General features: G+C 46.1%; 2 protein-coding genes across 17 annotated transcripts in view; both read right to left on the minus strand.

Moving 5' to 3' along the window:
- Window positions 1–54: 54 nt before the first annotated feature.
- Window positions 55–3,174, minus strand: LOC137845114 (la-related protein 6-like). Of its 2 annotated transcripts, XM_068662012.1 has the most exons (4): window positions 2,479–3,174; window positions 2,169–2,342; window positions 1,736–1,946; window positions 55–1,489 (listed from the first exon to the last, which is right to left on the minus strand). In XM_068662012.1, exons 2-4 carry the CDS (start codon window positions 2,330–2,332, stop codon window positions 482–484), a joined length of 1,383 nt encoding a protein of 460 aa, XP_068518113.1. In that variant the 5' UTR covers window positions 2,333–2,342; window positions 2,479–3,174; the 3' UTR covers window positions 55–481. The 2 variants fall into 2 exon arrangements, with proteins under 2 accessions (XP_068518113.1, XP_068518114.1); XM_068662013.1 differs by lacking the exon at window positions 2,479–3,174 and having other exon boundaries at window positions 2,138–2,327.
- Window positions 3,175–3,327: 153 nt separating this feature from the next.
- RFX2 (regulatory factor X2) overlaps window positions 3,328–22,150 on the minus strand; it is a 61,585-nt gene continuing 42,762 nt past the window's right edge. For 11 of the 15 annotated variants that reach the window (XM_068662004.1, XM_068661997.1, XM_068662006.1 and 8 more), the window contains 12 exons: window positions 19,049–19,230; window positions 15,812–15,931; window positions 14,730–14,845; window positions 13,709–13,827; window positions 13,273–13,385; window positions 11,113–11,264; window positions 10,143–10,252; window positions 9,342–9,491; window positions 7,668–7,876; window positions 7,170–7,323; window positions 5,512–5,554; window positions 3,328–5,358 (listed from right to left, as the gene is read on the minus strand). In XM_068662004.1, the coding sequence (XP_068518105.1) occupies window positions 5,249–5,358; window positions 5,512–5,554; window positions 7,170–7,323; window positions 7,668–7,876; window positions 9,342–9,491; window positions 10,143–10,252; window positions 11,113–11,264; window positions 13,273–13,385; window positions 13,709–13,827; window positions 14,730–14,845; window positions 15,812–15,931; window positions 19,049–19,230 (1,578 nt within the window). In that variant the 3' untranslated portion in view covers window positions 3,328–5,248. The remainder of the gene's footprint in view (window positions 5,359–5,511; window positions 5,555–7,169; window positions 7,324–7,667; window positions 7,877–9,341; window positions 9,492–10,142; window positions 10,253–11,112; window positions 11,265–13,272; window positions 13,386–13,708; window positions 13,828–14,729; window positions 14,846–15,811; window positions 15,932–19,048; window positions 19,231–22,150) is intronic. The other 4 variants (XM_068662007.1, XM_068662003.1, XM_068662001.1 and 1 more) reach the window with 1 other exon arrangement.

Consider the following 22,150-nt stretch of genomic DNA (forward strand, 5'->3'; position numbering starts at 1 on the left):
GAAAAAGACATCAAGGAAAAAACATCATAAATAAATCACTGCCATAACCAGAAATTGCCTGGAAACTTCATCTCACTTTATTGAACATTTCACATCCGAGCTCCACAACTTTACACCAATGCATGCAACAGCACCTTCAGGAGGCAGCGCTGTCCTGCCATGCTCATGCAGGAGCTCTCAGTGTCCCCATTGTCACTGGCCCCAGGGACGTGGGGGGACCCAACATGACAGAATCCCAGCAGCATCACCCAGGGCTGGCCTGGGCCCTGGCAGGAGTGGTGGCTGCTGGCCTGAGCATGGCGCTGGGTTCTTCTGGTGCTCAGTGTCTCAGCTCACACCCTGCTCTGCCCCGAGCATCCTCACCCCCAAAACAGCTGCACTGCCACCGCCCGCGGCTCTCTGGGCCACCAAGTTATTCTTCTTGACACAATAAGGAAAAACAAAACCAAAAATAATCCCCAAACCAAAACACAAAGGAGCCTTAGTGCTTGAGGACAAGTTTTCCTCTCCCAATGCTGTTGTAGAAGCCCTTGGTGCCATCAGGCCCATGTGGCAGGCGAAGCACACCAGCACAGAGGCCGAGGGACTCTGATACCTGCTTCACAGCCAGGGGATTGCCGGGAGGTGATTTGGCATCCAGAGGGGGGTCAGGGGTTGTGCTGCCACCCCAGGGTGTCCACGCACCTACCCCGCTCCCCCAGCCAAAATCAAGGCCCTGGGAGCTCTCAGGGCTGGAGCCAAGGCCAAAGCAGCCACCAGTGCTCAGCTCTGTGGTTAGTGGAGGAAAGACCTTGCTGGCAAGGAGCGATCTGGTAAAGGTGCTGCCAAAGGAGCCAGGCTTGAAGCCACTGTGGCCATCAGGCCTGGAGGGTGTTGAGAGGAGGAGGGGCAATGAGGCTTGGGCCGTGTCTGACTCCAGGGAGCTGCACAGCAAGGAGTCCTCAAGGCTGTAAGGGAACATCTCAGCTGCCGCTGCCTGTGCCTTCCATCCCAGCGTCTCCTCCACTGCCGCTGCCTCCCTCTCAGTCACACTTTTCTTTGAGCCCTTCCCTGAGAGCCGTACCACCCGTATGCTTGCGGAGCCAGGGCGGCTCAGGTCCTCAAAGGCCCTGCGGGCACTCTCCAAGCTCTCATACTCCACCAGTGCACAGCAGCGACTCAGCAGCTCGGGGAAGCGCACCGTGTATTTCCGTACATCTGAGGGCAGCTTCCTGCCCGGCCGCAGGATGCGGATGGAGGCGATTGCGCCAAAGGGGCTGAACATCCTCGTGATGGTCTCGATGAAGTTCTTCTGGAGTGGCAGCAGCATACCCAGCTCCTGAGGCAGTGGGTCCCAAGCCAGGAGCAATTTGCTGGGGGGGATGCTCAGCAGGGACTCTGGGAGGGGGACCCGCCGCCTCACTTTGGTGCCCTCCTCATTCACTTCCAGCAGCTCTGAGAACTGTAGGGCGTAAAGCGTGAGCCGCCAGTCGCGTGTCAGGTACTTCACCTGCGGTGAAAAGGAGGCCGCTGCATTCCCTGGCAGTCCAGGCAGGCTGCAGCCCCCTCACCCCAAAGTCACAGCAGGGCAATGTCACCCTTCACCCAACTACTGCTGGGGATTAGAGAAGATTCCCAAGGACCCCAGCAATAAGCCACAGCTCCCCTGTACTCCATGCCACCAGTGCTTCCTCACAGTTCTCTCATCCAACTAAAGCCTCCATGTGGAGGCTGCCTCCTGCCATAACCAGCCTACCTTCTTGAAGGACGTGAGCAACTTGATGCTGACAAAGCCCATCTTGTTCTTCTGGACGTGCTTCAGGAGGAAGGCATCCTTGGCCAGGTTCTCGTCAGAGAGGTAGAACTCTACCTGGGACACAATCCTCCGGACCAGCTGTGGGTCGGGGACAGAGTAGCTGCAGTCGAACAGGCCAGCACCCAAAGCATCGCTCACATCACAGAAGCTCCTGGGGGAGCAACAAGGACACGGGTGTGAATTGGTGGCCTTCAGGATGCACAGCACTGCCCTGTCCCAGCAGCAACAGCACAGGTGGCAGAGGTGCCAGGAAGGCCTAGGCCCATCGGCCTGGGAGCCACAAACCTAAACCCATTCCAGATAAGGGTCTTGGGATAAGCACAAAGCAAGACTAGGGCTCACCCCCCACACACACATCCCCATGGCCACACACCCACTGAAGCTCTTGAAGTCATCCTGGCCGAGCAGGGCGAGTGAGCGGCTCCGAGGCGGAAGGAGATGCAGCCCAGGGAAGGAATTTCTTCGCGCTGGCAGAGTGGTGCTGCAGCCAGGCTGGGAACCGAGCCCCAGGGCCACCACAGAACTACGCGATGACATGGTCCTTCATCTGGGACACCACACAGGAGAAGGGTGGTGCTGGGGTGGTTTCTGGCCACAGGCAGCCCCAGGGCAGAGCACAGCCCCTGGGCGGCAGCCCCAGCCAAGGGATGGGGGAGAGGGGCAGCCCTGTGCCGTGCCCTTACCTGCTTGACACGGTAGAGGGGAAGAGTGGGAAGTCCTAGCACCACATCCTAGAGAGCTGCAGGCAGCAGACCCCCAGCCCTCCCACCTCCAAGCTAAGGCTCCTAAAAGACAGAGAAGGAGGGAGAAGAAAAGAAAAAGAGAAAGAAAAACCCCTGGGGGTTCTCAGGCTGCTGGTTTATAAAAGCAACTGCCCAGAAGGGGCCCAGCAGCCAGGACCATGACTGGCTGGGCCCCACCAAGTGCCAGCTGAAGTGTATCTGAGGGTTAAGCAGCTCCAGCTGAGCCCCATGAGCTCTGCAGGCGCTGGGTTGGGGAGGCAGAAGAGGGGCAGGCAGGACCCCACTGCAAGAGGCATCTCAGCTCCAGACTCAGTTTCCCTGTCTTGTGCAGGGACAGTAACAAACACGCACAAGGAGGGTTCAGCCCTGTGCAGTGCTCAAGCTCCTAGTGCTGCCAGGGTGACAAACAAAGGTCTTCTGCCTTTTTCCCCATGCCTATGAGAGGAAGCAGAAAATCCCTTAAAAAGGGTTGAAGCCTGGGCCATGCAATCCCCAGGAGGAGTGACACCTTGGGGCAGGATGGCCCACGGCTTCAGTAAGAGGTGGGGGAGGCTGGGATGAAACTCATCCCTGTGGCTTAAGCCTTTGATAGGGGCTGCCCACCTCTTGATGGGGCCTGATCCAGCTGCACCTTAGCCCATCTGTCCAGAGGGAGAGGGAAGGGAGCGAGAAGGATGCAGGGAGCCTTCCCCTTCCTGAGGTGTTAGAGCAGGAATGATCCTGTCCTTAATCACATCCCTGTTCCCCGCCTCCTTTCAGTGATTAAAGAAGAAATGGGACCACCACAACTATTGTACAGGCCTGAGCATTTCATATATGTTTATTGCTATTCAGGTTTAGTTGGGAATTTTGTGCACGTGGAGTTTAGGTGGTTATCCAGACTCCTTGCACGGTGCTGCACTGTTCCAGAGCATCTTGCTTGCATGTCCGTGGTGAGCAGGAGGTGGCTGGCTTCAGTCGGTAGGGGCTGCAATGAAGAGCCAATGCACCAGCTGGAGTTTTCACACTCTGTGGGAGCAGGGGAGTATAAGGCTTGGTTGCTCAGTCGTTTTTTTTGACCATTTGATCTCATCAGCAAGATCTGAAGTGCAGACACTGACCCAGGGAGTATTCATTGTCATTATTTACAAATATATCCAGCTTTCTCATTTGTCTCCTGCTACTTTGATATGAGACATTTACAGACAGACATCACCCTGACAGACAACAGCACAGGACAGTAAGAGGGAAAGATGCGCCACTGTACACACTTTCTTTTTACTTTCCATTAGCATTTTTTTTTAAAGTGTCACAAGTACCTTAGTACCACTTTGAATGAGTAAATATTATATTTGGATAGAATATACTCTGATATGCAAATGTACACGAGGCCCCTGGAAAAGCTCACATCAAATGCTGTATAAAACATCATTAGAAATAATTATAATAAAAGCTATTTATGACACAGCCTTTATTCACAGACAGGTTTGCCCTGGGGCTTTGTTTTTGCAGTTTGGCTTGATGACAGCCCCCCCACCAGCCCCACCGTTAGCGACCACATGGACCTCATGGAATCAGAGCCCTGCCTCAGCCCTGCAGGAGCCAGTGCAACAGCGTGGGAGCAGGAGAAGCAAAGCAGCAAGGGAAACGCCACTGCGGTGCTGAGCATGGTGCTTGCCAGGGCCCACAGAGAGCCCCTTGCTGCTGCAGGGCCAGGGCTGAGCACTGCGGGAAGCAGGCACACTGCCTGCCCTAAGGCACTGCGGTCGCACACCCCTCGCCCACGCCCTGGACACAGGCCCACGTGTGGGGCCATGTCACTATTTTTGCAAGACTTCAAGCAAGAATTGTACAGAACCTGCTGGGAGCTCAGGGCGTGGGATCATCCGTTCTGCATGGGTACCCTGGTGAGGATGGGGATACCCCCATCTCACGGTCATGGGCATCAGAGCCAGCTTTGTGGCCAGCTGCTGCGTCCTCAGAGTCCTTTGGTATCTTGAGTTGGCCTGACAGTGTCCCAGGATCATTCACAGATGGAACACACAGCTGGCAAGACACAGGTGCAGAGGGGAGTGCTCGTCCCATAGTCCCAGAGCATGTCGTGCACTGCTCAGCTGGGACCAGGTCACGGCACAGCCTGGAGTCCCACGGGTGGGTTCATGAGATGCACAGTATGTGTGTGCCCAGCACAAACGATTTGGCAAAGTCAGAGCCAGGACAGCATGTCTTAAAAGTCTGTAGGAGAAGGGTTAGGCATTTCTCCTTCGTCTTGGGCACTGATCGGTTCAATTTTGTATCACAGTGAAGTCTGAGAAGTGGGGAAGGAACCCAAACCACCTTCCCTGAAAGAGAAAGCCTCATGTGCCCCTCCATCATCCCCCCGTTTGGCTGGGCACAGCCTCTCCTCACCAGGCACATCCAATTCGTCATGAACCATGGAGACTTTGCACTCTTCTTTAGCAGACTTTTACCTTCACTCTCCACTCAGCAGCCATGCTACTGCTGCTGCTGGCAGAGAGCAGGGGGCAGGCAGGCGTCCATCCCACACACTCTTCGCACATGGACGAAGCACAGCCCCCTCCCACCGCCCACCCCGGCTCACCACCCACAGCCCTTCCTCAAACAGCAGTAAACATATAGAGAAACTAAGAGGCACTAGTAGCGCAGACCCGGGGAGACTCAGGCTTGCAGATCAAACCTCGTCCAGCCAGAGAAAAGCCAAGTCCCCATGTTAGATCTCCTGTAGCGAGTGGCCAGCATCGCTGCGTTCTCGCTTCACAAGTGGCTCCCCCATGCTCCGGGAATCCATGTCCACCTCGCTGCCCAGATCACTGATGTCATCTGCAAAGGACAGGGCTCAGACTCAGAGGGGTCCCTAGGGACAAGAGGTCCTTTTTCCCAATGGAGTGGGGTGGAAGAGCCAGCACAAGGTTCCCCCTCCCACAGTGACTCAACCCCGGCCCCACAGGACTTCCCTCAAGGGAGAGGAGGTACCTTTGTCCAGCAGTGTTGGGGACATGGATGTGAGGTCACTGAACTGAAAGAGAAAGGAGTTACAAATTAAGCGAGGATTATGGACACCCAAGGCACCTGCTGGCATCTGTTTCCAAGCAATTCTAACAAGCAATTTAAGCACTCGGGAGAAACCACAAGCAGTGCCAGTGGCAAAAAGCAGAAACAAAAACAACCACTTATTTTGGGGATAAGTCTGCCGCTCTCATTTAAACCTCTGGGCAAATATACAACACAAAAAATCCAGGACAGGGTCAAGTTCTTGGAAAAGGGCATAAGGAGAAAGTGTTCTGTCTCCCACGTCATGATCAAGTGCTGCACAAGGATGTTGCCACTTCTCCAGCTCTCTGCACATCAGGCAGCTGCTCAGATGCGCCAGCTTTCACCCGTCCTGGATTCTACCAGCACTCCAACTCTGCACAGCTCTGTGCAAAGTCCTTTCATTCATGCCAGGAAAGTGCTTTGGCTTGCAAGGCCACGGTACCAAGTGATACCAGAGAGCTGGTGACATACTTGGTTCTGGAGATGTGTTGTCTCCCTCTGTGGTAAGGTCTGAAACTAAAGTACTGTAACAATAATGCTGGAAAGTCATGCAGCGTTGAGCAGCAGAAGGAACTGAAGACAGCAGGAATTATGTGAGCAATGGAAATGGAAGAATGCAATTCAGTGTCTTTTGCTAAGAAGAATCAGCCTCCTCCTGGAGAACAGAAATACTGCAAATGTTTAATGAAGGAGAAGCAAAACCTAAGGGATGAAAGCCTCCCACAGCTAGGTCTTGCTGGAAACTACTCTCTTGTTTTCATGTTTCTTTAATATCAATGAAGACAGAGGTTTTGCAGGGAATTGTGGGAACAGCGGGGATAGTGGGAATTCACATTCACATTCATTTCTTCTTTCCATGGAAAGAGGAAAACAGGATGAGCTTCAAGGAGCAAATGAGATCAGTTTTAATCTAACAGTAGTTTCTTTATTGCTTTCACAGGTTGACCTTTTAAATCTGGGCATTTCAGAATGAAAAGTTGAAAGCAGCTTCAGCTAGGCAGGACAGGACCTGTTTGCAAACCAGACACCATGCTTACTGTCTGACTTGTAATGAAAAAAAAAATAAATAAAAATAAAAAACTGAAAAGCCAAACACCTATCATTTATTCCTCTTCTTCACATCAAAAATTGAGAGAGTGGCTGACTGTGCATGTAGCTCTGGGGTTTGCAGAGGGGTCTGAAGAAGTTACATGCACAGAGCCAATGAAAATTCTAGGGAAGGCAAATTTTGGACATTTTGCTTTTGGTTAGGTTTTGTGTTTGATGCGACTTAGCTATGGCAGGTCCCCTAAAATCAGGGTTGGTACCCAAAGATTACAGAGAGAAGTGGGTAGGTCAATTTTCTCCCTCCTCCAGGCCTCTGAATCCCAGCTGATGCTCATCTGCCCCAAAAAGCATCAGCTCAGGTTTTACCAATCCATGAGAAAAGATGCTCAGGTAGCTGGATCCTTCTGCCAAGCACTCAAAATACCTCAGTAAATCCTTCAGCAAAGATGGTTATAAAACATGTTCAGGGCACAGTGCTGTTTGTGAACCAGTTATGCCCCTTTATGCACTGCTTAGTTTGGGTTTGTTACTAGGGAATAAACAATTCTCACCTCTCCCATTACGGCAATTGGCGTCTCCCCTGTTGCCTGGGCAACACGATGCTCTACCAGATAAAACATGTATTCATCATACAGCAGGCGAATCAGGTGGAAGGAACCAAAGCTGGCAGCACTGCGCAAGGTGAGGTCACGGATCACCATGGAGCTGGAGAATGGACGGGAAACAAAATATTTGGGATGTGCTTTACACTTGCATCGTGGCTGATGTGAAGTTCTTGACCCTGAGGGTACTATGGGACATGGTGCTCTATTTCTAAAGAGTATCAAAAACACTTTAAGAAATTAGTTGATGGAGCATCCTATCCCCATCCCAAAAGGATACAGGTGACAACACTCCTGTCTGCACCAGGGCAGAGCAACAGTCAACCAGAGTTTCATGGGTGTAAAGAACTTGGCTTTGGCGTTTCAAGAAACATATTTACATGCTCTAGGCATGTAAATATGCCCTAGTGCCACAGAAATATCCCCAAAATGAGAAAGAAAATGTACCTATAGAAAGACCATTTCAACAGGAACTGCCTGGCTGCCTTTGGGAAGCTGGGACTGCCCTCATGATGCTTCAGGACTTGAGTAACGACATTATCCAACCAACTAGCCCACTGGTCCAGGGAGCTCTGCTGTTGCAAAGTGAGCTTGAAATCCTGCTCCAGCTTCTGTACCGTGCCTTCCTCGCACTGGCATACCCATGAGGCTTGCTCCTGCTCGGGAAGAAGGGCTGACAGTCACTCATGCAAAGACTTCTATTCTACAGTTTTTGGTATTTCCCAGCCCAGGAATTGAACTTCATTTCTAGTAGGCAAGGACTCCAAACCAGCTCTAAAACGCATCTCCTCCAATCTGTCCTGATGTAGTGGGTTTACGTGGCAAGGTTTTGGTAGCAGGGGGCCATAGGGGTGGCTGCTGTGAGAAGAATCCATGTTAGATGAGGGCCCTGCTGCTGACCAGAGACAGGCCAATAAGTGATGTTGTTTGCACCTCTGTGAGAGCATATTTAAGAAAAGGAGGGAAAAAAAAAAACAGCTGCTGGGGAACAGCAGCTGGGAGAGAGAGAGGAGTGAGGAACAGCCTTGCAGGCACCACGGTCAGTGAGGAAGGAGGGAGAGAGGTGTTCCAGGTACCAGAGCAGAAGTCCCCTGCATCCTGTGGTGAGGACCACGGTGAAGCAGGATGTCCCCCTGCAGCCCATGGAGTACCACAGTGAAGCGGGATTCCACGCTGTAACCCATGGAGGAGGCCATAGTGGAGCAGGTGGCCCTGCACTGACAGAGGCTGCAGCCTGTGGAGGACCCCTGGCAGGAACAGATTCTGGGCCAGAACTGCAGCTTGTGGAGAGGAGCCCACGCAAGAGCAGGGGTTTGGGGGGAGCTGCTGCTCGTGGGGGACCCAGGTTGGAGCAGTTTTCTCTTGAGGGATGGACCCCGTGGTATGGACCCATATCTAGAGCAGTTCTTGAAGAGCTGCAGCCTGTGGGAAGCCCCTGCAGGATCAGTTCGGGAAAGACAGCATCCTGTGGGAGGGACCCCACAGTGCAGGGGAAGAGTGACCGAGAAGGAGCAGTGGAGACGAAGTGCTGTAGACTGACCACAGCTCCCATTCCCCCCCAATCCCCCATGCTGCTCAAGGGGAGAAGGTGAAAAAGGGTGGAGGGGGACAAGGTGTTTTTGTTTTCTTTCCGTTGTTTCTCACTTCTCTAGCTTGTTAGTAATAGACAATAAATCTTACTATCTCCCTACTCTGAGTCTGTTTTGCCCATCACGATAATTGTTGTGTGATCTCCCCATCCTTATCTCAACCCTTGAACCCTTTGTGTGGTATTTAATTCCCTTTCCCTTTGAGGAGGGGGAGTGAGAGAACGGCCATGGTGGAACTCGGCTGCCCACCCACCCAACCAAAACCTCCACACCTAACCACAGTACAATATTATTATTAGAATTATATTATTGTTGGTAGTAACACTTATTACAGAAATTTCTTAGTACTTTCTGCACTGTCTGCAATGAGATGGCACACTTACCTGGAAAAGTAACAGCAAAACCTTATGTTAAATTGTTTACCTAATTGCTTTTTTCATATTGGAAATAAGATGCTGTTTAGTAGCAAATGGCCTCATTAGAGAGTCCCAGTTCTTGGCAGCATGGCCTGGGAAAAAATCCTGTAAGTTACCTGCACATTGGCAAAGTCGACCCGATTGAGATCACTGAGCATCTGGTTTATCTGGGAAGTGTTCTGCAGCACCGCACGAGCAGCCTGAGCCAGGTGGTTCAGAGATGTGTATCTCCGTAACGTCTGTGCAAAGGCACTAACTACCCCAACCTGCAGCAGAGCAGAGCACACAGGGCACCATGACCAGGATGCTGTGGTTCTCAGGGACAAACTTTTCTCAACGCTGAGCTCAAGCATGCAGCACACATCAGCTGGCATAACCTGCACAGTCTCACCCACCCTGCTGTCTAACATGCAGACACGCACTCCCCATCAGCACTTTTGCAGTGTCTACCGCATCTTGAAAAACAGCCTCTGCATTTCTTTTTCTTTAAAACTAGAAGATTTCACGTTCTCTGTCCCACATTGGTAAGCTAGGGACAGGCTACAAGAATCCATGGTGTTATGAGAGAGGGAGTAGGAGCCTTATATTCAATCTCTGCAATGCCATTCAGTCTGTGAGGTGTCCTGCACTTTCTAGTAGGAGATTATCATTCCAGTGCAAAGATTTTCTTCCAGAAAGCCTTGTCTGCAATTTCAGGGCATGGGGATGGCTCAATAGACAGAGCATCATTGGCTTCTGTTACAAAAGAATTGCCCCACCTCTCTCCCGCTCCTGGTTCAGAATTATTCATTACACTGTGTTAGTTTGGAGTACACATAGCCAAACCCCAGTAGTGATTTCCAATCACTGTGGGAAAGCTCAACATGCACACACACTCAGTTCATCTCCCTGACCTGCAACATGCTCCTTCCGCTTACCTTTGTCTGGACAATCTTGGGGGGGAATTCACTCATTGCATTCATCAGCCACCCTTCCAAACTCTTGGCAAAATTACGGATCGCCTGTGTAAGTGTGCCTGCAAAGAAGTCTGCAGAGTTACAAAGGCTGTTCCATATTGTCTTTATAAACCGCTTTTCTAGCTCAGGACTGCTGTGGAAAGCACAGCCACTGATTTGGTAGCTGCAATCTCAATCCAGCATCCGGGAAATCAGCCAGGTCCCAAAATGCAGTCACACATTTCCTTTTCTTATTTGTGGCTCAGCTGAGCAGTTTCCAAATGTTGAGACATGCTCTTTAAAGACACGCATGTGCCCCAGCATGCAGACTGACTGCAGCAGCTCAGAGGGACACAGTTCTACAGAACTGCTCAGCCCAGCTTGTGGCCAAGCTGTGGTCTTGGGGAGGCTGACGCACACTCCTCAGTGAGCAGCCAAATCAGATGGAAAACCCTCCATACCCCACCACTAATCTCCCAAATGAAAGATGACCCCAAGTTTCCAGGAGGTGTAGTAGGGGACAACATGGTCCTATGTAAACAAAAATACTATCTCCAAGGAAACATCTCACAAGGATTAGCCACGCTTACAACAGCTTGTGGTGCATTAAGTCTTTGATTTTACCTTGACTCGTAGCCAAAGCAGGAGATGTGATATGCAATGAACCAAATGAACCTAGGAATTTCCAGGGGCCACAAAATACTGGCTATACAGAGCAATGCTGCAGAAGGTATAATGCTTTAGCCAAAAAACATTAGCTTGTATTCAAAACAAAAAAGTCTAAATCAGCTTCTACAATGGAAATCTTTGTGGCAAGTGGTAGCCAGCCAGCGTGAGTCATGGACTGCTGTTCTCCAGACATCCGGTGACTCAGGAGCAATCCAGCAAGGAGCCAGAGCTGAGCAGGAGGCAGGACTACCCATGTCCTCCCAGTCTCACTGCAGATACTCACTGGGCACCGGTCGGAGCACATCTGGGATGAGAATTTCCACCAGGGCCTGGTACAAGATGTGATCGCAGCTTCTCATCCACTTGAGGATAGGTTCATATTTACACAGAGTGATCAGCTTATCTTTTGGGAGGGTTCCTTCGTGTTCTTCTTCACTGCATGAAAAAAGGAGGCAACATTAGAAGGTGGTTCTCCATGTGTTCACACTTCACCTGGATTTCTAATGTCAGTTTTCAGCAGGAAAAAAAAATCACATTTCTTTCAAAAGAAGATGTCGGACTGATCTTTGACTCTGCAAGGACCTCTCTGTCTATGCATTTAGACCTCTGACTGCAGTTTTACCTCAAATATGTGTCTCCTTGTGCTTGGCCTCCCTTTGCTTCCTCCATCTTCAGTCTCACTTGCCTTTCACAGCACACACATGTTCATGTGTTTCTGGCAACTGTCCTTCAGCACAGCTTCCTTAGCAATAGCTGCAGCTATATGCAAACCCTTCACACCTTTCTCCTCTTCCCTCTGCTCTAAACTGCTCTGTGGCAAGGGTGACAAATGTTTGCAGCCAGTGCTGTTTGAGCAGATTAACCATTGTTGATATGCAGAATGCTTTCATAAGGAAAAATATTTGGGGTTGTGATGAGAACTGAGCAAATTGTCTCCAGCTGAATGAAGTCAATCGAGTCAGCATTAATTTCACTTTATAGATGTACAGAAACTTTTTATGCATGATTTAGGCAGAAGATACTTGGTTAAACAACAAGCAGAGGAAACTGAATCCTTAATGCACTGCCAGAGCACCAAGAGCTGCTGGAGCTATTAAGACACAACACTGGGAACTGGGAACTTGCAGGGAACTTTTCCCATGCATGACATCAAAAAAATTAAAGCCATCCTTTGACATGCTATAAGGAGGTACTTATATCCTCTGTCTGAGCAGTTTTAGTAAATGAACTAAAGAGGCATATTCCTAGAACACTCACATGGAAAAAGCAGCCACCAAGCACCTGAACTTTCTGTTAAGTGGAACCAGGTTCTGCATTTTATCATACTTTCAACCAGCTTGGCACTTTGATAATACTTCATTTTTATGTTTGTATATATATAAAATGGGGGACAGAATGCTTTCTTTACCTATCTTGATTATTACTGGCATGCAGAGCTACTAGAGCACACTGCCCTACCAAGACATGCTAGTTTAGACAGAGCTCTGAAGAAACGCTGCCTCCAGTATCCACATGAATGTACTCGTACCTAGCACAGCTCTCTGCTGTGTTGCCATATGCCTTGCAGATATACCCTTAAGTAAAAAGGTTTTTGAAACCATCAAACAGATAGCATCCTATGCACCAAAATACCCATCAGATAACATCTATTGAGAGCAACAGTGCCATATTCTAGAGATTATTATGGGGTATTGCCTTAATATTCAAACTTTTACCATTTTTCTTCTGAATATAAAACATCAGTATCTGAAATCTTTGTATAATTAGTGTAAGTGGAAAACATAATTTTTCAATACACATTTTAACAAGAAATCTTCACCTTTTCAATTCTACTTCCACTTATTTCCCTTCCCATCTCTTTGCAGCAGACTACCAAAGCATAAAGGAAGAAGAAGGCAGTAACAGTGTGCCAGACAAAAATACAAAGCCAGGATCAGAGTAGCTCAGTTTGTCATTATCTTCCAACTCAGGATATTCTATGATTCTATGATTCTATGATTCCTCAAGACATGAGACACTTAAAGATTTGGACAGCCACCCAAACAAGCAAGCCAGCCTAGTTTTCATGTCTGAGATGTCATGCTACACAGATATTTAATGGCACAGAATTATAACTTTCTGTTCCTGTTGAGCATTTACAAAAGCAGTATCCCATTCTCATTCATCTAAATTCTCCCTCTATTTTGGATCAGCATTTGTTACAGGAGGCATAAGGAATGTCATAGATGTACATCAACACAGCAGATGCTTTCCTCTGAGGTCTTCACTTTGTGTGGACACCACAATATTAAACTTCTGACACTCTTTATAATGATTCTGCAAGGAAGAAAATATTTTCAAATCCTACAACGCATTCAAAATGTCTAGTGAAGCTGAAAACACTTCATGCATTTTTAAGATAAAATATCACAAAAAGTGCATCATTCAGAAATAATCAAAGTACCTGGATGGCAGGGCAGTAGAGCTATCACTAGATGGTGTTTTAGGACTCCAGAAGGATTGCCACAGTTTCTCAATGTAATGAAACTGAAGGTTCATTACAACATCCAAAGTTGCCTAACAACAAAGAACACATCTCATTAGCTGCTCTGTTAGCATCTTGTCACATAGTGTCAGCATACATTTCATGTGCTGCCATTTAGATTAAATAATTTACAAGAAAAACATCTGGAAGTGCATTGTTTTAATAATCAACGTAACACAAAACAGGTCACAGAATGAAGAAACAACATTAAGTGCAATATCTGAGTTGCAATACCTAACAAATCACACATTCCTTGTGATGTTCGAGCTTTTTCTGACAGCAGGATGTGAGAAGAGCACATGAATAATGTCCCATATAATTTAATAAATCAATTAAAAATATTCAAAGTAATCACCTCGCAGTGGCGCCTGTAAAGAAGCTGCAGAGTCTTCACGTCATTCATGGTGACCCCTTCTTGTAAGAGGACATTGCCTAGATCAGGGGCTGGGAACTCAGGAAAGACATGGGTTACATCTGGGGAAAAAGATGGGAAAGATGTCCAAAATGAAGAGCACTCAGTTACGCAGGACTACAGTCAAGTACAAGATGCTGCTGTCACTGGTGGCTGTCTTTCGTGTTTCATCTGCTGATGAAACTGGTGAAATGAGACTGATATTCTAGTACTTCACTGGTTCATACCATTACAATGGGCAAAAAGTAAACAACTGCAGTCCATATATTCAGCGTGGAAGGGAGAATGGTTTCTTTCTCTTTGTAATAAAAGAAACAAGAATACATTGTCCTAATCTAATGTGCTTCCCATTATATTTTCTCCAAAGCCTGAAAAAGATTCTTTGGAAATTTGGGAGTACAATGAACAATACAACTGGACAGCTGATATATCAGGAGTGCTTTTACTTCAGATAACGCTTAGAACTGGAGATTTTGTATCTCTACTGGAGATTATGGAAACATGTAGATCCATGACCAGCAAAACCACAAGCAGAACCTGTTTCCCAAGCAGAGGCCTGGTATGGATCTTCTGTAGTCAAACGAACATTGCAGCCTGCTCTCCTGGTGGGGAGATCAACAGAATCGTTCTGCTTTCCCTACCTGCCTGCTTTAACAAAGCTCTTCAGGACTCATGGCTTAGATATCTCTACTCCTTCCATCTAATGTATTTAAAATTGCTCTGAATACATATTTGGAGGGAACTGACAGACCCGATGGCTCAAGGAAGAAGGCTTCCTGTGGGTACAGGAGTTAGCAAACAAACACAGCAAACATGACATTATAAGAGCATATTAGACTACTGTAGATTTTTTAGAAAAAGAAGAAATACAGGGCAGCCAGGGGGTCCTGGGAAAGGCCTTCCTTCCTTTTAGGATTATAACCCCAGACACGAGACACTGAATACAGCAAAGCAGTCTCCTCACCTATGAACTGCTGATGATGCTGACTTTGAGCAGCAACCGACTGTTCCGGCGTAGTGTGCAGGTTGCTGTTGGATCCAGTTTCTGCCATGCCATCCATCTTCTGCACTGGTCTGTACCTACATTTAGAGCATGCCATTGTATTTACACAGGCACAAGCAAACACATACACGCTACTTTCACAGTCATACTGTGAAAGACAGGGACACCTACAAAGTCATGATGCTGTAGAGTGCTTATTTAAGAAGTTATATGCACTTATCATGTAATACATGAGGTTACAGTCAAGGCCAGCACTTTGAGGGCAGATCATTTATATTACCAGCTCAAGACTGAGAATGAGAACCTCCTTTTGCAAAGTTCTCCCAGGGAGAGGATTAAAAGGGTTAAGAAGTTTGCCCAAGGTGACAGAAAAAAAAAAAAAAAAGGAAAAAAACAGAAAAAAATAAAATGAGAAGCAGAGCTGGAGTGGGTGCCAGAGTACACACTCTGGAGCTGATTTTAGATTTGCTTTTTGTTTAGGAACTGAAGAAAAGAATTCTTCTGCTCCTTCTTCACTTCAGCAAGAACCAGAAGTGTCAGCACTTCCAGGAGACGGTTCCAAATTCCTTTGCACGTTGTGTTTTTATTCAAGGTTGCTCAGACACAAGACTACCTGTCTAACTTGCACTGCTACACCAAAATAAAATAAAATAAAATAAAATAAAATAAAATAAAATAAAATAAAATAAAATAAAATAAACCAACACAAGCCACATGTCCTTTCCTCTGATGAGGAACAAATAACTCCAGAGCTGAAGTCCTAAACTACTGAGTCACGGGGATGCAGTGAAAAGCAGTACATACCATAGTAGTCTCTGCAAAAGCAGGCTGAATTCAAGCCACTGGCAAATAGAACAGGCAGATAAATTCAGTTTGGCAAGCCAGAATTTCCCTTTGACCCTTCCAGTACTCAGACTGGCCAGTACCTTTTTAACAACTCAGCTATGGGCTCTGGCACTTCAGCAGCACTCAGATTTTCCCCATCCCAATGTGCTCCCTCTAACACCAAGCACACCCAGCCCCAAGGGGCAAGGAGCTCCTACCTCTGCTTCTGGTGGATGGGCTGCTGCCTCATGGCCATGTACTGTGTGTCCTCCTGCAAGCGGTTCAGTGGAGACTCTGGCTTCAGACGGATCCCATAATAATGATATTTGGAGTTTCCCCTGCAAGTATCAACGTTGAAATTGCTCAGTGCCAGCAGGTCAATGGGAGCAACACCATAGCCCTGCAATTTACTCTTGGGCTTGTTTTGACAATACACACACTTCTTACAGTGCACGTTTGTTTGCTGCCAAGCGTTGCTTCAATGGCTGAACTAATGAATGCCATCACCCCTATGAAATTTAGAAGAACATGTCGCAAAGTTCAGTGACATCCACACTTAAAATCTGGCAAAGTTTGTTCCAAGTAACCAATGGTAACTAGAGAAGGACTGACAAGTGTTACAATACAAAGTGTTATTAAACAGGATGACAGAGACCTCAAGGGACACTTTGCCCTTTGATTAGAGTTTAAGAACTTGCTTTCATATAAAAACAAAACTTCCATCTTATCTAGAGTTGGATGAAAAACAAGCCTGACCGAATGGTCAACTATAATAGGAAAGCCATCTCTCTGTTGCATGCACTTTTGCAGCAATGGCAAGAAGCTTTGATCTGCTTTTGCCTTGAGAGTTGCTCATTTTTGCAGTTTTGTAAAAAAATGGAAGCTTTTTGTAAGCGAAAGTGGCTACACTTCTTTTTCCATTGCTGGTCCTTAAAGCTGCCGTGATACTCCTCAGGAGAAATTCTTTCCATCCATCACATCAGACAGATGTGTCAAATCAAAGTTTCCCAACAACATAGAATTTTTCAAGTCCACAATGGTGGACAGCTGTTTCCATATTTATGGAGGTGTATCGTACCCTTTCAAGCATCCACATTTTGAATTTTAAGTGTTTTTGTTGTTTATCAACAACTTTTCAAGGTTAACCAAAACCATTTAGTGATGTACTTCGGGATGCCATGGTCCAAAATTTTACAGAAAGAGTAAAATATAATAAACGCCTAATATTTATGCCACAGGAGATAGATATAAAAATAAGTTTAAAATTCTAAGAACTGGCCATCAGTTGCCTTACAAAAACAAAACAAAATAGGCACTACTAGATAATTTGTAACAATATAGAATGATACTAAAGTAAGCAGCATTATCATAAGCTGAACTAAAACACCCTGCAACTTCCACAGAGTGTTTTTCATTCCAATCTTTTATTCTGTCTTTCAGTGAAATAAATTCTGAAATACCAGAATGCTGCTGGTCAGAAACTTCACTTTCTGACTATTTTTGTTTCCAAGTTCAATAATCTTTTAGGTCACAAAACAGAAGTTGCAGGATTCTAGGGCAGCTGTTGGGACTTTTAATTTTTCCTTCCTTGATAGGTCTAAAGAATTTTACTCCTCTGAAGAAATTACTTCAGAGCTCTTATACTTGAACCCATCTACAGAAATTCAAAGTCTCCCCTGCTCTTCCCATGACTGTTACCTCCCCATTCAAGCTGTGGAATGCTCCAGACACATCTGGTTTTGTTCTCCTCCTGAAAGCCTAGTCATCCAGGCTTGAATTTTATTATAAAAAGTTATACAATCAGAGCAATCACTGTTTCTCTAGTGTATTAGCTACTTTGTAAAATTAGAAGCTGGGATAAAATGCAGAGTCAGCTGTACGGGCTGTGCATATACGTTGGATGTTCCCTTGAAGGACACATGCCTTTGCAGCAAGTATACTTTCTTAAGTTTTCCTTTTTTTGTAATGCTATATGGAACTTTGATGTTTAAAACCAACAGTTGTCACAAGATTCAGCCTGCTGCTTTGTGAATTTCAGAAATAAGCTATCTAAATCTGTGCTGGGATGACTGCACACTTTGTCTGCATCATGGTTTTGGACACAGGTTCTCTTCCCACTTGTGACAGAGAACTTTCCTGGGAGGAACCACTGCCCTACAGCAGAACACTGGGCTCTGCAGCTGACAGTGGCAATCATGATCAAGAGGGTCTTCATCTTTGTGAGACAGTAATGGAATGAGAAACAGCCTGGGTTCAAATAAAATATTCTTAGACTCCTTTGGAAATGAGGTTAGATCAAATTCAGATGTGTGACTGGACAATGTGTTGTCACCAGAGCCCCAGAACATGTCTGAAATTAACTTTATTGTCAAACTTCTCATGCTGCTGATTCACGTTCAGAAAGTAGCTTTGCTTCACAGGACACAGAAATTACTTCTGTGCTTTAGAATAGCTTTTTTTTTTTTTTTTTCCACAACACAATGCTTGGTAATTTCTATACATCTCAGAAGAAAGACCTGTGCCTGCTAAATTATGCTTGGTAGATTTTCAGTGGATATGAGAGAAATTGCAGATTATGCAAGATCAGTGCAATGATTTTTTTTCTGCAAAATGTGAGGCCACAGGTTCTGTTATTGAAAGCAAACCACAGCTCCTGAAATTAGCAGCTGTATTAAATGTATGCTTTTAATTAACCCCTTCTACAGGGAGCAGTAGAGCGCTCTGGCAGCCACATACACGGTAGGGGAAGGCAAGGTGCAGCTGAGTTCAGGAGCTTGCCACTCCTCACTTCTGACAACCCAGCCAGCATCCCTTGCCTGCTTGCACCTTGCTACCAGAAGCACATTGAGAATATCTCCAGCTCATCCACTGCCTGCAGGACAGCGTTTAAAACACTGCAAGATAACACTGGACTTGACTGGGGTCCCTGGAGCAACGCTGCTTCCCGGCTCTTTCAGAAGTAATAGCACAAGCTGGTGAGGGGCCTGGAGAACAAGTCCTACGAGGAGCGGCTGAAGGAGCTGGGTTTGTTCAGCCTGGAGAAAAGGAGGCTCAGGGGCGACCTTATCGCTCTCTACAGGTACCTCAAAGGAGGCTGTGGCGAGGTGGGGTTTGGTCTGTTCTCCCACGTGCCTGGTGACAGGACGAGGGGGAATGGGCTTAAGTTGCGCCAGGGGAGTTTTAGGTTGGATCTTAGGAAGAACTTCTTTACCGAAAGGGTTGTTAGACATTGGAACAGGCTGCCCAGGGAGGTGGTGGAGTCACCATCCCTGGAAGTCTTTAAAAGACGTTTAGATGTAGAGCTTAGGGATATGGTTTAGTGGGGACTGTTAGCGTTAGGTCAGAGGTTGGACTCAATGATCTTGAGGTCTCTTCCAACCTAGAAATTCTGTGATTCTGTGAAGCAGCAGGAAAGGGGAAGAAAGTTGCTTCCCTGTTCACTGCTCCATACCAACCTGGTTCCCAGGCGGCGAGTCCTCAGCCCCATGAACACCGACCGGATGAGTTTTCCGAAGGAAGCGGCATTCACCGGGTCCAGTTTGTGCTCCTGGCAGTGCCGCAGGTAGTGGTTGTACAGAGAGCTCCTGGGAAGGCTGACGCCTTCCGCTGTCTCATAGTTGTCCAACAACCACTGGAGCTTTAGGCATGGAAGACATAAATAAAGAAAGAATATGAGAACGTCTAAAGAGGGCCGGAACAGGCTACATAAAATAACATGGATGCTTAATGTCAGGAGCACGTATCTGACATCAGGAGTTCAAGAGAACTTAACACTGTAGTTCATTCATATCAGTGATATTTATGCCAGCTACATTTTTAAAAGAGTAAAAGGACACTGACCAAAGCTAATAACCCAAACGAAATGTTATCAGATTTTGCACTAGCACAAAAATCTGCCTGCCATCGCAGTGTCCATCTTGCACATGGATTAACTCATGTGGGGCAAAAATAAAGCTGTAAGAACTCATGTTTTCCAGGAATGAAGATGTTAAAATGCTACCTGGGATGAATAAATTTTAGGAGAAACAAATATGCTGCAAAGGTTTTATTAATTTGAAGATTGGCATATTTGCAGCTGTTCCTCTACCAATAAATGGTTAACAAACGAAATTTGACAATCTGAGAGGATCCTACTTATTATTTTTAACAAAATTATTGTCTGAACTTCCTCTGACATTTCTGTTGATTAAAGTTTGCAATTAGATATAAATTATTTATATCCAGACAATCTGAGTGAGCAGGTCAGGCACAAAATGGCAGCACAGGAATTAAAATACAAAAAGACAAAAACCCAATCTCCTTTAATTGGCTAAACGACACTTTCAGTATCAATAACATAAGTGTTAATATTAAGTGAATTTTTGAAGGAACTAGATTTACAAATGGATTAAAATCAATAGCTTTGGTAGGAGTCCTTTCACTGTCATCAAGGATGTTTGGGATTAACATTTTTATGACCTCTCTACATGCAGACCTCTACACATGCGTGCAGGTACAGGAGGTGTAGCTCCACTGGATGCAGCTGTATTCACACCAGATTAGTGGCAAGATAAAGTCAGATTATGGATGTCAAAATATCGTCTGCATCACCTCCTTACAACAAATAATTCAAGCATATATTGCATAATATATAAGCATAAACTCAGAAATTGGTCTACAAATCAGTGGCATTTAACCATATACATGGATGTAAAAGTTGGCCTGTGCTTAAATCCTTCCCACTCATACTGCAATATCTGGCTTTGTTCTATTAATTTTCCCTTGGTGAAACTTTAGGGTCCCAATTCACCACTATATACCTTGAGTTTTATATCAATAAATCTGTGAAAATACAACCCGTAACATGCAATGGCATCTCTGACACCTCCCTCAGCTGAGTTATTTTCAGTTTCTGTAGTTCACATCCAACTTTGCTCTCATACAAATCCTTTTGAGCTCTAAGCTATCAGCACCCACGGACGGACGTTCTTTGTATTTGTCATTCACATTCTCAAATTTAAACTTCTGCTATGTCAAAGGATCTGAATTCAAAGACATATAGTTAAAGCTATTTTGTTCATGGTTTGGCTTTGATGCAAAGTGTGCTGCAGTTGCAATGACCGTGTCCATCAGTTGTGGCGGGCCCTGGAGCCCCCAGAGCTGGAAGAAAAACCTCTTGGTTGCTGCCTCCGTCCTGCTTCTCACCGAGCTGCACATCCCCTTCCCACCTTCCTCCAGTCACACATCCCCTAGGGGCTGCAATTCACAGCCGGATAGCTTTCTGAAATCCAAAGGCCATATCCCTAAGAGGTGGCGTTTGCTCGTATGGTGTCCCTTCATGCTCCTGTCTGCAGGAAGAGGCATCGCTGAGTGCCCCTGAAAGGTCACTCCGGAGCCCTGGGGCTCCAATCGACCCATCCATTAAGCTGCCTCTAACAAAAGCGAACCCCAGTGTTCATTACATAAAAGACCAGCAGGAGCTCTGTTTTTAATTAGTCCACATCCATGCTTGTTTTGGCCCATCCCCTGTGTTTAAAAAATTAATGATTAAGAAGGTTCATTGTCTTTAACCATTTGTTTTACTTATCCTATGGAAGATAATGAATGTGAAAAAGTTATTTCTACTCTTCTAAACCTGTTCTAATTCCAAGCCTTAAAAATATATTGCATGGGAAATTCAGATATAGATTAAGCCCTCTCATTTAAATTTGATCCTGGACATTTTTACTCTAATCCTAGAATATTCCCTTCATCTTCCAGCATTCTTTTTTTCAGCAAGTGTCTTTTAAAATTCCTTTAAACATTACAGAGCTTGACAATACCAACTCTTGCTATTGAATTGGAATTTTATTTTGAAATGCACAAAAGGAATTAAAAAAGAAATCTGTCAGAATATAAATAATTTTCAAAACATGATTTTTGCTCTTCCTGCATTAATAATAACATACTGGGCACTTAAAATGAGAACATTAAATATTCTTCCCATTTGTATTCCTTGTTCTGTTTACTTTTTGAATTTTGCTTGGTTGTGACAATGACAAGATACTTGAAAGTTTCTGTTTATATTACGATCAGGTTCCAATAAAATCACTATGCAGCTGTATGCTGCTTTGTGTTATAAGCACTGCAGGGGAACATTTCCATTTTATTTTTACTTAGACTTTATTTCTACTGAGTGTCTGTTTTGATTTAAAAAAACAAATCTTTAAAAAAACCCTTGATTCGAGGAGGGCTCTTGAAGGGTGGAAGAAGGGATACAGAGGGCTGCTGGAGAAAGGAAGAAGGCCCAGGTTTTCAGAGGTTTTATTACAGATACTTCTGTGAAACCCAACAAAGCAATGAAGACATACGCTTGTGGTGCATGTGTGGGGGGCTTCATCCGGGGCTGGGAAGTCCCCTTGCCATCTGGCTTGGTCTGGACCCTGACCCACACCTCCTTCTTGCTCCCTCTCCCCCTTCCGCAACGGAAGTTCCTCAAAACCAATCATTTGTCTGAAAAGTCTCTTTTCTAGACCCACCACCGCTGGTCACAGCCTTTTGAACAGGTCACTGAGCGCCGAGCCCAAGCCACCCTGGCA

Source organism: Anas acuta, chromosome 26 (assembly GCF_963932015.1).
Source record: "Anas acuta chromosome 26, bAnaAcu1.1, whole genome shotgun sequence".
In the NCBI taxonomy this organism is placed as follows: Eukaryota; Metazoa; Chordata; class Aves; order Anseriformes; family Anatidae; genus Anas; species Anas acuta.

Bases quoted from the DNA above. Each gene is read 5' to 3' on its own strand.
- LOC137845114 (XM_068662012.1), bottom strand. From the start codon at position 2,332: ATGTCATCGCGTAGTTCTGTGGTGGCCCTGGGGCTCGGTTCCCAGCCT. The intron at 1,947-2,168 runs GTGTGTGGCCAT...TTGCTCCCCCAG, and splicing joins GACTTCAAGAGCTTCAGTGG to GAGCTTCTGTGATGTGAGCG. The intron at 1,490-1,735 runs GTAGGCTGGTTA...TTTTCACCGCAG, and splicing joins TGCTCACGTCCTTCAAGAAG to GTGAAGTACCTGACACGCGA.